The following is an 18,107-nucleotide window of genomic DNA, read 5'->3' on the forward strand; positions in this document are numbered from 1 at the left end:
CTCGGCAAAGAGATAGGGAGAGACAGCTGAAGTCAGAGGAACACAAACAGGAGGGATGAAGACCTCATCCACAGCCCCCCTCTCCCCAGCCACCGCAAGGAGTAATGGGCACTGGAATCTGGGGCAAACCCGATTGACACCAAACACTGCTTTTGCTTAGATTTTTTTTTTTTAAGTCAACACTCCTAAAAACAATTCAGAATGTTTTTACCCTTGAGAAACTATGTGGCTGCTTTCCTGATTTATTTACAATGAGCTCGTGTTAGAGTCACCTTCTGAATCCATCCACTAGAACAGGACCACCGTGCTAGCAAGCAGTTGGCAATGTGCTCAATGAAAGCATGAATGGACCAAGGTCTCAATTAAAAAAACAAAAAAACAACCCCAACTTAAAATAGTCTTCCAGACCTCATTTTAATAGAGTTCCTGTCCATTCAGAGACTTTCACGAATAACCCCACAATTAATGACATGTGTTTATCGGCAAAACCACTCACTTGAAATATACGGTGGTCGGTATGGAGTTTATTTATGAGAAAGAAAGACTTGACCTAAGGATTAAAAATAGAGTAACGGTACTCAACTAAAATTGCAGCTGCTTTCCCCAAAAGCCTCAGGTATAGCCTATTTTTAGAAGAGTTCAATCTGAGGTGATGTGCAAATCTAGCTAAGCAAGGAGCTTGCAAATATTTTTAAAAAGTAGAATTAACACTTCTCTCTTGTAATGCTACTTTTGGGAGTATTAGTGCAGAATTACTGCACCTAATAGGTGTACCCTCTCATATCAGACATATTTTATGTGGAATTACATTTAGAGCATACTATGTAATTATTGCATATCCATGCCAATACACTGAAATCTTAAATTGAATGTTGTCATACCTTGGCTTGAAACTTCTCAATTATTTTCCGCTGCAGTTAGAATAGGATCCTCAGCAGGGCCCATTAGTATCTGCTGACCTATTCCCAAGCAACCCCACCTTTGTGTTTGGCCACACCTATTTTCTTTCAGACCCTCGCGCATCCCAAGATTTTTCCCCACCCCTAATCCTTGGCCCTGCTCTACCTTCTCATCCTTGTTCTTGAGGCCATTTCTTCTCATCCCTCAAGTGTTGGCTGTAACGTCGTCGAAGGCTCTTCTCTTTCCACCCCCTTGTCCCTCAGCACCTATTATCCTCTCACAGTACACATCACAACTAAACCCTGGGGTTTTTTAAGTGGTCTCGTTCTCCCGCTAAAGTGTAAGTTCTGCGACAGCAGGAACCATGTTTATCTTATTTAGTTTTAACCTCAACAGCAAGTATAGGTACTGGCATACAGTAGATGCTCAATCAATCATTACTGAATATTAAATCAATGACGAGTGATATCCCAATTCATTTCTACCATACTTTTGTTACCAAACCAGGTTTGTTTTGCCTGACTTGCAGCAGACTAAAACACTGAGACGCTGAGTTTTGCAGCAGAGAGAGGATTTATTTGAAAGGCAGCCAAGTGAGGAGGCATCTCAGAGCCGCCTCCCAGATGGCAAGGAGCTCGGGGTATTTATGGGATTAAAAAATAAAGAAGCAGGGCGGTCTGAGGCTTGGGGAGCACAAGGATTGTAGGGAAAGGTGACTGGAAAAAGGTGCAGTAGTCAGTCATCATTCTGTGCAGGGGTAACTAAGCCACAGGCCTCTGCACATTAAAAAGTGGAGGCACTTAGCACGATCTGAAGGCGGAGTTTTTGGCCCTGTGATGTCAGAAGGTCGCCGAGAGTGGACACTCGCGCGTGCCCAGTTGGAGGCTTGGTGGTCCTATCCAGTCTTAACCAGCTCAGCTCAAACTAGACAAAGCTGACTCCAGGTTCCTGGAAAACAACTTGGGCAAGCGTCCTATTGTTTAGGCTACATGCCACTTGGAGGACACGCAAGTATTTTTGATTCATGAAGGCCGGTGAAATGAATTTGACTAACGATCGCCCACGCTTTCACTTCCACACTACCTACCCCAAACTACAAAGCCCAGTTCAAGCCTTCTCCATTCCCAGCTTCATGCTTCCCCTTTCCATAAAATCTTCTCTGAGCTCCTCACTTTTCAATATTTACAGACAAAGCATATGAAGTGCCAGAGACATGCCTGGACTATAGCAGCTGCTGGATAAATACAGATGTCAACAGTATTACCATGTTCATTTCTTCCAGCGTATTCCCGTATCTGTGTTTCCCAAACATCGGTTTTTCTCATACCACCTTCATGATTTTTCGCATATCCCCAATACCATCTGTCCTACTTTTGTTATTATGTATTTTTTATTTAACACAATGTTTTCCCTCTTGTTTTAAAATAAAATTGTTTATTTATTTATTTTTGGCTATGTTGGGTCTTCATTGCTGCGCACAGACTTTTCTCTAGTTGCGGTGAGCAGGGGCTACTCTTCGTTGCCGTGTGCAGGCTTCTCATTGTGGTGGCTTCTCTTGTCGAGGAGCATGGGCTCTAGGCACATGGGCTTCAGTGGTTGTGGTTCACGGACTCAGTAGTTGTGGCTTGCGGGCTCAGTAGTTGTGCCTCGTGGGCTCTAGAGCGCAGGTTCAGTAGTTATGACAAACGGGCTTAGTTGCTCCACGGCATGTGGGATCTTCCCGGACCAGGGCTCAAACCCGTGTCCCCTGCATTGGCAGGCAGATTCTCAACCGCTGTGCCACCAGGAAGTCCCCACAATGTCTTCCTTCTTACGCAGATTTACTTTTAAAGGAGAATTTATAGAAATTAAAAACCCATTTCACTGACCATAAAACGTGGCTACTGTAAAAATTAACATGATGGAAAAAAAGTGCTGTTCTTTTTTTTTCTTATGGGAGATTACTAACTGTTAACGACATGGCAATACTAAGATGCAGCTTTCTCCCTGACACAATCAGAAGGACTGAAAATCTCTGAATGATTCCTCACTTTGTGCTTCATTATTACTTAAAGCCACAACTGGGTCAATCAAAAATCACCCCACCTATCATTCAGACCCTTCTGTCATATTGCATGATTACTAACACTTTTCACTTGGCATTTATTATGCTCAACTTTGATTGGTTAATTACACATTTATGTCTATATTTCATCCCAGTGTCTTATTTCTCTTTATATCCTCCCTGGTTTTTACATTGATACTTATACAGAATATAGCCTTAATATAGTCTCTTGTTGAGTCTAATAAAAGCTTTTTTTTTTTTTTTTTTTTTTGCGGTACGGGGGCCTCTCACTATTGTGGCCTCTCCCGTTGCAGAGCACAGACTCTGGACGCGCAGGCTCAGCGGCCATGGCTCACGGGCCCAGCCGCTCTGCGGCATGTGAGATCTTCCCGGACCGGGGCACGAACCCGCGTCCCCTGCATCGGCAGGCAGACTCTCAACCACTGCGCCACCAGGGAAGCCCTAATAAAAGCTTTGAAACAACTTGATCAGAAGAACCTGTTCCTCCAGACTTCAAGATATTTTTAAAATAGATAGGTGAGAGAGGATATTCAGGAGTTCTTCTGGTTCCTCTTTTCCTCAGCCCTTCTGATTTCCCATAGATATGTACCTCATCTATCTCATCCAGGCCACCACAGCTGAATATTAAGGATGTCCTTTTTTCTATGTGAACTACATCCAACTAAGAAGAGGGCCCAATACAAGAAATGTGTACATTTTATGCATGAACTATACCAGAAGCAAACACTCTAATTTATGTGAAATAAAGACCAAATAAAACCAGAAGAAAACTGAATGTGTGATTTATTATATTTAAGATTGGTCTATAAGGCTTAAATATGTCTGTCATAATTAACAGTAAGTGAATGCAACTTTACAAAATCAGTATTTCAATACAGTACAGGACTAAATGTAGCAACTGTGCATTGAAAACTTGATATTTCCTCAATGCAAATATCAAATGTGCAGGACCATTTAGAAGCTTCCACTAAAAATGCAAAAGCCGCAGTAATTATTACAAGCTCTACTCAGAACACAAGACTACCTATATCAAGCGTTAGGGGAAAACAGTGGAGTCATTCAGGCGTAATATGTCAGATTTGGTACAGGATTAAAATACTAACTTTTTTTAATGTCCTGGTTTCAAATTAATAAATACAAAAATAATATAAAAATATACACCAGTTGATAAGCCTGCACCTCAGAGGATCAGAAGGTTAAATCTCGCTCTCATATGTGTGCAGGTATGTCTTTAGTGTCAGAATTTCTGGATAGCTGCGGCTGGTCTTGCGGAAGAAATCCAGACTGGTAAGATGTTCAATGTCCCGCACCCGAGCCGTGTGCATCTTTATAAGCTCTTCTACCCATTTTGACTCATCCTCTGAGCTCTGCAACGGAAAGGGAGTACAGAGTCAGAATTTTCCAAAGGAGTTTCTCTACACGGTCCGTTTGCTCCACGTCCACAAATGACCTCTACATACTCCTGCACCCAAAGCCAAGGCGTGTTATTCCTTCCTGGCCTCCCCGCCTCTCTCCCTCAGTGCTGCTGGCAATGGGCCACAAATACTGGCCCTTGGCTGTGAACATTTTCAACAGCAATTAGCTGTACCAAATAAACCAGATGTGTGGTACGAAACGGCATTTGATGCAATATGTTCTCCTAACATAAATCAAAATTGGGAAAACCAAAGGCCCCGGAGAATTCAGTGATGTGCTTCTTTCCCCTGCTGTCAAATTGCAATGAGAAGTACAGAGCATGAGGAATTAGGAATGCTCCTCTGCCTCCCAAGGAAAGGAAAGAGCTTGTGCCCAATGCACAAAATGATGTGTGTGCATTTCTAGTCCTTCAGAAGAATGTGCTAGATCAAGGACATCATCTGTTGGACGGCAGTGAATCGATATTTGAATGAGTTCGACTCTGCACAGCTCAGCTGATACACCTGCACTTTGGGGCCCAAGAGGCCTGAGTTGGAATCACAACTCTTCCACTGCCTGGCTGTGAGACCTTGCTGAAGCTGCTTGACCTCTCTAGGCCTCAGTTTCTTCATTCGTTCATAAGAATAATAATGCTTACTTCAGCTCCCTGGGAAGGGGGAAGGAGAGGAAGGAAGAAGGGGAGAAAAATGAGTAAAGTAAGGAAACAACATCATGGGTTTTCCCATGATGGGAAGGAAGGAAATCACTTTCTGTCTTAACTACTTGCCAAAAATTGCCTCACTGGCACAAATTCGAGATGAAAGACATTTAAATGTCCCACACTAAACAATTTATTTCACATCTAAGTAGAAACAAAAAGGCAGTGCAGATAAAGCAGTCCTTTACATTTAAAAAATACCTTCTTTCACTTTTGAGGGAACTTGAGAGAAGGAACGAGATCCGAGAACCTTGAGAATATGGAGAAACGTCTACCTTCGTCAGTAGACATGGGGCAGGAGGGTCTTGGCCAATAATTTTATTCCCAAATGCCTCCGGAATTGCAATGGCTTCCAAAAGTCTTTCTACAAGTCGAAGGGTAGCTGTGAGTCCCAGGGCTGAGAATGTTCAGGCATGCCCTTGCCCAAGTCTTTGACTGCAAGTGGTCTCAATGAACGACCCATCAAAGCCCAAGAACCTGCACTGGGTTTTCTCAGAAAGCTCCAACCCACACGGACCTGGACAGGGCGCTCCAGCAGCTTGTGCCAGTGCTAAATATGTACAGGAGGGTGTTGGTTCAGAAAACTGATGCCTGGCCATCCCAGGCAAAATGAAGAAACAGGAAGAAATTGCTTTGCAGGCTGGGGGAAATAAGGATTTTAACCCTCCACGCCCCACCCTCCTAACCCAAGCTAACCAAGATCTCTGCGAGTCATAGGAAAGAACAGGCCTAAATATAACTCTACCCACAACGGTACTGACCAATCCTCAGTGTGACCATATAATTAACGAAGTAGGAGGTCTCCAAATGGGTCGGGACCCCCTCAGAGTAAGCAGAGTAAGCATGAAGTGATATTTTCGGGAGAATTTTCATATTCGACTCATTTATTTGATTTTTCAATGGTCAGTGAATCTAATGTTTCCTTTGTAAATGTACGTCATTTGAATGTGTGAACAAGAGATGAAAAGATTTTTCCTAATTTAAATAATGGCTAGCCGGGATTATACGAATTTGGGGGAAAATCTGTCTTTGGCTATTTCTTTCCTTGGGAAGTGATTTGCCAATTTCATTTGAGGGGCATTCTCTTCTGGTTCTCACAGGCTAAAATCCAGCCTCCAGTTAGTCAAAATACTGGGCTATGTTACACATGAAGAAAATGCCTTCTGCCTCTTGCTAGCAATCCACAGAAGTATTTGCGGCAGGAGACTCTAGTACAAAATGCAAAACTAATAAAAGTAGAATAAAAGTTCATGTGCTCCAAGAGAGGAAAAGAAAAACTTTAAAAATAAATTTAAAAAATAAATAACTTTACACATTAATGCAAACGAAAGCACAGTCCAGGAACTTGCTTAGTGTTTTTCTTGCTATGGACATTTATCCTTCACCTGCCTTTTCTCCCTAACTTCCTCCCAAGTGAATTTGTGAATTCAAGTCCCAGAAGTCTTAAGGTGGACTTTAAGGCAAGGACAGGTGTCTGCGTAGGCAGGGGGTTCTTCAATAAGAGGCATGCTGGCCTTGAACTCTATAAGAAATACCCCTAAGCTCTGTGCAAAGAGGAAGATGTATGAGGACATCAGTGGATTTCGTCAGCTGTAACATCGGGGTGAATAAAGAACTGCCTCTGAGCTGAGTTCAGAACAACGTTTTTCAAACTCCTGCATCACCAAATTCCCCTAATGACAGGGAAACGTGACCATACATCCCCCAGGAACTGAGGTGTCTCTTAAATGGCCTACTTTAAGTCTGAAATGTCTTTGCAGTCTCTGCCTTATCTTAAACATGTATGGCAATTTTGAATTTAACTCCATAAAATATGTGTTTCCTTTTTTACAAAAATTTTACCTTCCCACAACAAGATTTTAGTAAAACTGAAGTTCAAAAAAGTACATCATGCTATCCAGAGGCATTACATCCCTCTCGGGTATGCCATTACCTAGTCTCGTGGGCTGCGAACAATCAAAATTGAGAGAGTCGAGCCAATTAATTGAGGACAGCTCCTCTCTCACTTGAAGTTCCCTTGCTTCTCCACCTCCCATCCAATTATTTCTAAGATCTTATTTATCCTTCCAGTACAGTACTGCTGCCTTCCACCTTCCTTTAGAAATTTCCAAGACCACACCCAGTTCAAATTCTGTTCCCTCAATCCTGGGAATCTTGCCAAAGACCTTTGAGGACCATGCTTGATCCCCTCCAATTCAAATTTATGTCCCCAAAACAGAGTCTACAATGTTGTTCTTATGCGTAAACATTTTCCGTGGTTATCTAATGTCTGTGCAATGAGAAAAAAGTCTTAAGGCCCCAAGCTTCCACTATAGAAATCTGATAAATTTGAAAAAGGATGGGCTTTTGGAATCAGAGGCCTTGAATCTAAAGTTCTACTTTTCTACTGACGAACCAGTAACCATGTTACATACTTTTTCTTTATGAGCTACAGGTTTCTCAAGAGTTAATAAAAGGGGAGGGGGAGGAACTCATATATATCTGCCTAATGGGGTAATGAGATGTTCAGAAGTAATGAATGAGAGGACCTGCACAGTACTTGGATAGGAACATGGACTCAATCAATGATAACTACTACTACTATGGCCACCATGACTACTACCACGACTACTTTTACTTTAAATCTGATTCCGTGCAAACCTGAAAACCTTACCTCCCACTATGATCCTCATTTCCAATATTCTAGCCAACTTAATTAGCTTTTTCAGCCATATTTCAATTTTTTGTCTGCACCTGTTATTTTGTTTTGGATGGTCATAGCTTCAATCTTCACCTGTAATTGAAGCCATAGCCCCAAAGCTGCCTTGTCCGCGAAGCTGAAAATCTCTGTTGAAGCTATTCTTAAGGGTCTTTGCCTTTTAGTGAAGCAATTTCTGTGCTTGTTTCATTTACTTTCCCCCTTGAAGGCTGCCTGGAGTGTGACTATGTTAAACACGCCATCATTCTTCCCAGGGTACCTTACATAATTAAGGAATTTGAGTACTGATTCTTGACTAAAAATCTTCCTCTGTAGATTTTATCTCCTATTCTATTACATAAACAAAAGCATAGAGACTATTACTTCTAAAATCAACCTTGGAGCACAGGATTTCCATCACATTAAAGAAACCTGGAGTAATCATGTGATTTGTCCCTGAGTGCAGCATTACTACAGAGCCAGGAGCACAGAGCACGGATCCTGTCTGCCTTCCTGAGGCTTTTTTGCCACGCCATCCTCCTTTCACGTTGGAATAAGTGAATCAAGAGTCATCTGTGCTATTTAAGAATGGGGTGACCTGTTACATCTGCCCTCATAACTAGTAGCAAATGAAACTCTGATTTGTAAAGTATATATTCCTGTGTGTATGTCTTTTTTAAAAAGTTTTTATGAATGAAATTTTCAAACATCCACAAAAGTGGAGTGAATGATACAATGAGCTCCTGAGAACTCTTCCCTCATTTCAGTAATTACCAAAATTGTGTTACTTTTCACTTTTTACAAAATATCTATGTCTCTTGCAAATTGGAAAACATGTGGGCACTTCTATCATTTGCCAAAATCAAACACAGAAATAGAACAACATTAAATGCACACACATCCCACACACCCCTATGCTGAAAAATAAAAAGCCATTAGAGCACAAAGTTCCCAAGTGTTATGCAAAGTTTCCTTTGGATCCTTTCTAAAGATCCAATTTGTATACCCATTTGTGTAGTGCAAATGTTTTATGATAAGTATGTCCTAGTTCAAGGCTGGGAATATAAATTAAGACACCAAGATGAATTCTGTCAGCAAATCCTAAAGGACACTGTTCTTGAACTCACATTGCAGCTTTCATCATTGTCTGGTCTGTGAGGAAGGATGAATGAGGAGACAGAGAGGGGGCCGTCACACTTGTCGGCGGGCTGGGTGAAATCCAGGCAGCTGGTGATGATGCTGTAGTAGTGAGTTGGAACAGGAATAGAACTGCCTTCCACATACCTGAAACAGGAAGGCAAAATCAAACTATAGCCGAGGTAGTAGCTTTCTTTTTTAAATGGTGGCCAGGGAATATTGCCCAAGTCACTAAAATTAAATTTCACTCAATGGAGTCATTTTTCACTTACAGGTGTTAACCCACTTCTGTATCTTTGAATACCATGTTTTCAATGCCTGGAATCTCCTCTTTCTCTCAACCTGGTAGACTGAAAAAGATACTCCAGACAAAGAAAACAGCTTGAACCAATTCTCAGAGGTGGGACATAATGCATAGGTCAGTGGAGTAGAAATGTAAGTCCGGAAGAGTCGATAAAAGCCAAAGTAAGGGGGGCTCTGAGTGCCAAAGTTGTAGAGTTTGGGCATTATTTTTCAGGCAGTAATGCTCCACTGAAGGTTTCTGTGCTAGGAAGTGCCATTATGAGATCCATGTTTCAGGAAAATAACTTTCATAGACTTGTATAAAATGGACCAGAGGCAGAAAACACAGGAGCTAGGAGAGTGATAGCCCTTCCAGCCACAGTGAGATCCTGCACTTGGTACGGTTGGTACAGAGAATTCATTTACTAAAGAAAATTCTAAGAACTGAGTGCTACTGATGAGTTACAAAAGTAGAAAAAGTTATTTTGAGTAGAGCATAGTATAGAAATTCATAATTCCTTACCTGGTTTTCTATTACCTTAATTTTAATCATTTCAAAAGATTGAAATTATAATTGAACTAACAGTATAACTTGGGCTAAAAACTATGACAATAGTCAGCAATAAAATAAATGTACAAGTAGGATAAAATTTCTCTTATGGATGACTGGAAAGGGGGTAGGATAACACCTATTTTATTAGTTATATATATGGAAAAAATTAGCATTTTATGTCTGTCTGTCAATCACAATGAAACCCTCTCATATTTTGTGTTGCTCTCTAATTGTTTCATGCATGTATAAAATTAAATGAAGAGGGCTTCCCTGGTGGTGCCGTGGTTAAGAATCTGCCTGCCAATGCAGGGGACACGGGTTGGAGTCCTGGTCCGGGAAGGTCCCACGTGCCGCAGAGCAACTAAGCCCATGTGCCACAACTACTGAGCCTGCGCTCTAGAGCCCGCAAGCCACAACTACTGAGCCCGTGTGCCACAACTACTGAAGCCCGCGTGCCTAGAGCCCGTGCTCCGCCACAAGAGAAGGCACCGCAATGAGAAGCTCTCACACCGAAACGAAGAGTAGCTCCCGCTTGCCACAACTAGAGAAAGCCTGCATGCAGCAACGAAGATCCAACGCAGCCAAAAAATAAAATTTTTAAAAATTTTTAAAAGAGTTCTTCAAATATTAGGTATATCAGCTCCTTTAAAAAAATTAAATGATGACCTATTATGAATTTGTTGTATTTATATCTTCTTACTTTCTCCACCAGACTGCAAGTTCCTTATAAACAGAGTATGCCTCATCCTTTTATATCCCTAATAGCACCACAGAGAGGGATAGAAATGAGATTTGACCAAAGTTTATATGTAATTTCCTATTGAAATGTACTGACTCAGAAAACCTAAGGAATGCTAAAAGTCCCCCCCAAATAGTGAACACAAGTGAAAATTATCATCTTCCCACTAAAGAGTTGTTGAAGAATAAAGTTAAAAAATTTCTAATCTTTTGATACATTTTCTTTCATGAAAATGAAAAGTGCATTTATTTATCACAAATGCTAATTCCTTTCCAACCACCAATGCCTCGTTTAATCACAGGTCCAAAAGAACTGAAGAAATCACAAGGAGATTCGAAGAGCAACAGGTTTAAGAGGTATCAGCTCTTCTCTAGTACGTGAATATTTGAAAAATATTCTTGAGTGAGATCTTGGAATTTAAAAGCACACGTTGCGTGGGAATGAAAAGCTTACTGTTTGATTTTGTCTTGTGTGTCATGTAAGCCATCGTAGTCATAGTCAAAAATTGGTCCACTTATCACATTAACTCCATTTCTTTCTGAAGCATATTTCTTCACCAGAACCCTTTGGAAATAATTCCAGACTCCTGTACAAAAACAAAATCAGTTCTCCGTAAACAAAACTCCTTGCTTTGGCCAAATTCTCTCTTGGATGCATTAAACAAGCCAAATGTCACAAGCCAAGAAACAGTAGATCTGTTGTGATTCTTAAGAGCAATCCATCCTAAAGCATTAGCTGTGGGTGTGTCATTGATGAACCGGCCAAGAGAAAGATACGGAGACAATGGTAGAGGAGTTTAACGTAGCCCAACCAGTCAGGGAAGGATTTACAGGTGAAATGGTTACTAGGCTGAGATCTGAAGGACAAGTGGGTGTTTCTGAGGCAAAGAGGTGGAGACAACATTCCAGGCAGAGAATAGTATGTGCAACAGGGGAAGTATGGTGTTTGTGGGAAATTGAAAAAAGGCTTTAATCTACTTTCTCTTCTTTCACATGTCATAGATGCGCTAATTCTCAAGTTTATGTCTCTAGCCCTAACCTTTCCAGGCAACTCCAGACATGCTACCCAACCAGCCCTCTCATGGTACATTTGAAAACCTAATAATCATATCTAACAAAAAATTATCCAAACAGAATTCTTGACTTTTCTTCCACTCCTGATCCAACTCTTGGCTTCTCCATCATAGCCAGTGGCACTCGCATTCACCCCGATGTTCAGGTCAAAATCTTAGGATTCATCCCTGACTTCTCTCCTTACTTCATATGCATGTGAACAAGTCCTGTTAGTGCTACCTCTAAAATACATCCCAGTCTTCCAAATCTGACCACTCCTCACAATTTTCACTGCATCCACCCTGGTCCAAGTCACTATCCTCTTTGCAATGAACTACCACAAAAGACTACTTGGCACCTTGGGAGAAACTCTTCCTTCCCCATAGCCCATTCTCTTTGGAGTAGCCAAATGGATCCTTTTACACTATAAATGTGATTGTATCACATTTCCACAACACCCACCTCTAACACTCCAGATGATTTCTCACTGTAATTAAAATAAAATCCCAACTTTCCACCATGGCCCTTGCCTCCCTCCATGACTTTTCCTCCTATTCCTTTCCCCCTCAGGTACATGCCTTTCTTCCTGTCCCCCAACTCACTAAACTTGTTTCAGAGTAAGATTTTGCATATGCTTTTCCCTTCATCTGGAAAACACGTCCCCTGACTAGGCATGCCTAGTTTCTCCTCCGCTATTCATTTCTCACTTTCATGGTCATCCTCTAGAGAGGATTTCCTTGGCCTCGCTAGCTCCAATTTACACGATAGTCAATCACAGGGGAAGGAGAGGGGCAGAATGGAAAAGGGAAAAGGCAAAAGAAGGGAATAACAGAAGAGGACAGGAAAGGCAAACCAAAGAAGTTGGCTCTAACATGTTAGATTTAACTTACCATGCTCTATTCTACATCGGGGTTTTGAGGTTCAGGCTGTTATCATTTTTTACCTCCCCTTATTAGAAAATGCTTGGGCATTTTTCCCATAGTGCTTCAACTGCTGATCCTCTATTCTAAATGAGAAAGACAGAGCAGCCCACCAGAGCCAAAATACCATGGATAATTATTTGCAATAAAGAAATGAGGACAGTGGGGAAGAAGTTCAAATGTTAACTTAAGCGTAAAAATTGGAGAGCCATAGAGGGAAAGAAATAATAATGAGAACAGTCAAAAGGCCAAACCCGCAGAAATGTGGCATGCAAGAAAACCATTCCCCTAGTGAAGAAGGACAGCGGGCCCTCTGTGAAAGGCCTTTGGCCACACCAGCCTCAGGGTGGTACCGTGTGCTTCCTTCATTGCTGCTTGGTCAAAAAGGCATCAGTAAAGGATAAAGAAATCCAGGAAACCCTGATTTGTGGAAATTCAATGAAGCTGCATTCCATGTAATATTAGGACAAATGGATCTACGGGGGTTTGTGAAACCTTTCTCAGCTGGGGCTGAGAACAAACGAGGAAACCTCCTTTTAAAAGCATACTTTAATTTTTCACTCATAGGCAAGAGATTCTACCTTTGAATAAGCCTTTATTTACTAAATTAGGACATCAAATAAACATTTTTTTTTTTCTCTAAACCGTGTTGGCCATTTCACCAATGTCAAGTTGAGGAGGCTCGGCTCTGTAGATGACATTCCACCATCTCGTGTCCTATTTTGAGACTTTATTTCAGCCCTGAGAGTCATGTAACACAGCCCAATACTCCTTTAGAAAGTGGAGTTATGTAGAAGTGTTTCCTTTTCCTACCTTTCCTATAAGCATATATGTCTGCTCACTGTAAATAAACTAAAGGGAGGTCAAAGCTACTCTATAATGCTTTCTCTGTCTTTGAATACATGGATGGTTGGATGGATGGAGGGATGCATGGATGGATGGAATATGGATGGATAGGCAAATGAATGAACTCTTTGTTAGCAGAAATAGAAAATGGATTGTTTTTGTCATTGGACAGTTAAGTTACAAATCCATATAAGCCATAGAAGTCATGCAATCAAATCTCATAATTTTATAAATGACAAGCTAAATGGCATTTCTATGATCACATAGCCAGTGTTCACACTCCAGAGATCAGAACTCAGTTTTGGGGCTGGGGCTCACTGTGCCTATACCATTCATTTCATCACTATCATCCACAAATATTTATGTCATATACAAAGAAATTATGAGTGTATATAATTTGCACAGCCCTAAAACCTACTGAACTTAATTCTCTGATGATTCAGGAGACCCTTTAAGCTCTTGCTGGGTTTCGGGGTCAACATTCAGAATACATCACCATCCCACTAAAGGAAAAAGGTGTTAGTGGCTTTTACTGTAACATTCTATAAATAAATACAGATGCTGTTAAATGTCAGGTAGCCTCCAAAATACAGAGAAGACTCTTTTAAACCACTGAGCATTGAAATAGAGAGAACACCGGATTAGAAGGAAAGCACAAACTTGGTTTAGCTCAGCTTCTGCCATTCATGGGTCACTTCTTGTGACTTCAATTTCTTAATTATAAACAAGGGATAAAAAAACCCTGCCAAGCTCCCTCACTCACAGATTCATATTTTGGCTTAGCAGTAGAGCATTTACATTAAAGTTCTTCAAAAATTATAAAGGCTAAACACATGAAAGGTATTATTATTATTAAAATGAATAGAGAGGTAGGAAAGGTAAGTGGTAAATTTAGAAACATTTCTTTCCACAAATAATAGTCTACTAGGTAAATATTAGACTTACGTTTGAAAGCAGGATACATTGGAACCATATTGGTTACGAGGAATGCATCATATTTAGTTTCTGGCAGAGAGCTCAGATCTAAACATTGGGAAAACAAATAGTGCCCATTACATAATAAAATCGACATCAATAAAAAAAGGAATCTTCTAAAATGGTCCAAACAGCATGAAATGCGTGGATCTACCCTTTTATTCCTACTTATCCCATTCTTTATATACCATTTCCTACTTCCCTTCCCACTCAATCTCTTTTCTTCACTCAATAGTTCTCCTTAAAAACATTTTTATGATTCTTTTTCTTCCTACTTAGTCTTGCGTCTACTAAGTATTTTATAAAAGAATTCTTTGATTTTACTGGCATAATTTGGACTTTTAAAAAAATGTCATCAAGGTAATGAGAGAGAATTAAAGGGCTTCATGTATTCTTAAGAGATCACCTCTATAGTATTATGTAAAAGATTTATGTCAATAATTTCCTATTTCACTTTCAGATGCTCATTTAGTGATGTCAGGTGACACACAGAATATTCCCTTGCATTTTAGAATTCCCCGGGAATAGGATTTGTGAAAGCTGGTCTCTTTTCTGGCTGCTTTTGGAAGGCTCCCAGAGAAGTTCATCTCCTCAATCTCTTGAGCGCCCCTCTGGCTTTTAGGTTTTTTAGAAAACCTAAAAACCACTGAAATCCTAAATACCAAGTTGCACACGCCAGACTCCACAAAATAACATCCCTCTAGAATGGTCAGATCCTGCTATCTGTAACTTACAAGGAGGAAAGAGGAATCCATAGGACATCTGTTTATCATTTTTGTAGGCCAAACAGCTCTGACTGAAACTCGGAGAAACACGGACATCAGGCCGGACGCAATTGGTCAGGTGTTCAGGGATGCCAGAGACCTCAGCCTGTATGGTAGTCACAGGTAGTCAGCAATGCCATGGCAGAGACAACACCAAACCAACAGGGAAATGCTGAAGCCAGATTGTTTGGTTCCAGACAGCCAGAATCAAAGCCCCATTAGCTTTTACTATAGCTCATATTCTGATATTGACTCTTTTTTTTTTTTTTAAGGACCTCAGTTTTAAATGTAGTAAGCTAGTAACTTTTTAACTCTTATGTTTTTAGTAGCAGGACTCTCTTATCAGTCCTAGGTGAAACAATAATACGCAAGGCAGAAATCTCACTGTTGATATAATGAATGAGATTCCACATAAGACAGCTTAAAAAATAATATTCTGAGAAATAATATAGACATATCTCCTATTTTTTAAAAAAAAGACTATATATGTATTGTATGTGCCTGAGAACAAATTAATAAGAAGCTGTGTTTGGGGCAGTAGAAGTAGTCATTTGTATTCAGAGTTTAAAAACATAGTTCAACTGCCCAATGAATTTTTCTAATTCCTGAAATAAACTTTCTTACCTCATCTTTACCAAAACTGAAACCCCAACATAAAACCTTCATTAAAAAAGAACAGGATAAAAAAAAAAAAAAAAAAAAGAACAGGATGTTGATAGTGGGGCAGGCTATACATGTGTGGAGCCGTGGGTATATGGGAAATTTCTGTCTCTCCCATTCAGTTTTGCTCTGAACCTAAAACTGCTCTAAAAAATAAAGTCTATTAAAACAAATGGCCAGATACTGGTGGCTTCTGTAACTAGTGGACCATGTCGAGCAGAGTAAGAAAAACTAAAAGAATTAGTATGCTATGCTCTTCCACCTATTACCATGAAGTTTTTAGAACACTGCAGAAAGTCTAATTCAAAATATTTTACAACAGATCCAATATAGGATTTCTTTCATCAGGAAAACTTAAAATCTTGTCTAAGACAATTCTGTTCAGCAAACAATCATTATATTAAGGCAAGGAGCGTAATGACATGAAGAACATGAAACCCAGTTTTCTCAATGACCTGTTTGGAAACAGTGTACGATGTCCAGAGTGGCATTAGGAATATTTCACTATAACTGCTTTCAAAGTCAGTGTGATACAAGATATCATATCTAGTCCGATAAAGCACCGCAGGCCGTCCATAGAGGAGGTGTCTCTCTAGGAAAGAAAAAAATAAACTGTCTTAAACACATATTAAACTGTACATCAAATGTTAAAGAAATATTGGAAGAGAGTCAAATTGTCCACAATTTGCTTGCTTACTTATTAATAATGTAGCTCCTTCTTCTTAATTTAATCAGGTTAGTTTTCCTAACACTTCTGTGGTTTATTTGATCACCTAAGCGTGGGTCAAGGCTTACAGTTATCAAAACTGTAAAGTAAATACCATATTTATTTTAATGGTTTTTTTCAGTTATAAAGAATTTTAATCTGTCTGGGTAAGACAATTATTTATTAAATTTCGAAATGATTCAGCTGACTGGGAAGTCAAGACAATTAGATTTTTATAGAATTAATTCATTTGACCCTGGAAAGGCTCATCAAATTAACCAAAGATTTAATTAAGGGGAAGGTACTCTTTGATCATTATTTGTAAACTGCAACTCAAATATGCATTATTTCAGCATAAAAAGTGAGTACTAATGAGCATTTAAAGTAAGTAGCTTTGTGACATGGAGGAAAACTCTTTAGGTAAGAACTTAAAGGAACATGTATAGATAAAATAAGTGGCATTCAAGGGGGTCCTTTAAATACAAAAGGGAGGTCATCGGTTACCAAAGAACTCAGTTAAGACCCCAGAATGTAGATTCAGACCCCTAAGAGGAAGCTCTCCTCTTAGGAAAAAATAAAGGTTTGAAACTTTATTCTTCTAAGAAGAAGACATGGGAGATTAATGTGCAAACCTTCATTCTACGCCCACAATAAATGCCTCAAGCTTGATCTGCCCATTTTAGACAGGCTAAAGTCAGAACTGCCATAGATTCATAGAAATTGGGGTCCTGCAGACCAAAATATTGAGAGACTGAGGCTTTGGCAATTCACGATCCCCTAAGTGATGATCCAAAAAAATTGTTTTACTATGATTTCTATTAGAAAAAAGTCAGTTCTGGCACTTACTAAATTATGTATACATGTTGCTTTAATTAAAGTATTACCATTCTACACAAGTAACAGAGAAAACCCTTTGTAGATTACTTTGCAAGACCCTCCCAAGTAGAACTGCTGATTTGAGGCAAAACAGCCCACAGTTCACAGCACAAGCCTGTTCTGGGTAGCTGGGCTTTGTCAGCATTGCAGTAAATGTAGAAGTCTTGATAAAGCTACCAAATTTGGGGACCCACCCCTAAGAATTAGAACATAATATGCTAATATCGTATAAATGAAATATAATGAAAAGCCAGCAAATCATAACAGTAGTACTTGGGGGCAGTTTACCAGGTCAGACTTTCCTTCAAAACTCAAACCAAACCTTTTCTAGGTTCAAAATTTCCATTAACGTTTTCCTTGATTTCATTTTTGCTGCCTCTGAATTTCCTGGTTTCAGCTGGAAGCAGAAGTATCAAGATTCTTTGAGAAGCTATTCTCTTTTTATCATTCAAGTTTTAATGCTTACCCAACACATTCCTCCAAGCTCAGATGCAAACCTGGCATATTATCCAATCTATCCCATTAAGAGGACAACAAAACAGCAGCCATATTCCTCTATGCAACACCCCTCTTTAGAGCAGCCATCAATCAACACTCTTAGACAATCTATAGACTCCACCAACTCTGGTTCCTCCTTATTTCTCACCATTCCTCAACATAGCACTCCATTCCATGAAGGCTGATTGATTTGTAATACTGCTCATAATCATTGTCAACAACTCTATGCTATTATATATATGACTCCTTTTCTCTCTACTGGGAATAACTTCTCCACCAGTCCTGTCACTTATCTCCCTCCAAATTTTTCATTAATGTATTCCCCCCTCATCAAACATATACTG

At 39.9% G+C, this 18,107-nt stretch overlaps 1 protein-coding gene across 3 annotated transcripts in view; it reads right to left on the bottom strand.

The window, feature by feature from the left end:
- Positions 1-3,731: 3,731 nt before the first annotated feature.
- ENPP2 (ectonucleotide pyrophosphatase/phosphodiesterase 2) overlaps positions 3,732-18,107 on the bottom strand; it is a 75,688-nt gene continuing 61,312 nt past the window's right edge. For 2 of the 3 annotated variants that reach the window (XM_065895408.1, XM_065895406.1), the window contains 6 exons: positions 16,139-16,275; positions 14,994-15,129; positions 14,230-14,307; positions 10,920-11,052; positions 8,883-9,039; positions 4,162-4,332 (listed from right to left, as the gene is read on the bottom strand). In XM_065895408.1, the coding sequence (XP_065751480.1) occupies positions 4,162-4,332; positions 8,883-9,039; positions 10,920-11,052; positions 14,230-14,307; positions 14,994-15,129; positions 16,139-16,275 (812 nt within the window). Of the gene's footprint in view, positions 4,333-8,882; positions 9,040-10,919; positions 11,053-14,229; positions 14,308-14,993; positions 15,130-16,138; positions 16,276-17,587; positions 17,663-18,107 lie in introns of all 3 variants that reach the window. The other variant, XM_065895407.1, reaches the window with a different exon arrangement.

This window comes from Phocoena phocoena, chromosome 17 (assembly GCF_963924675.1).
Source record: "Phocoena phocoena chromosome 17, mPhoPho1.1, whole genome shotgun sequence".
Classification (NCBI taxonomy): Eukaryota; Metazoa; Chordata; class Mammalia; order Artiodactyla; family Phocoenidae; genus Phocoena; species Phocoena phocoena.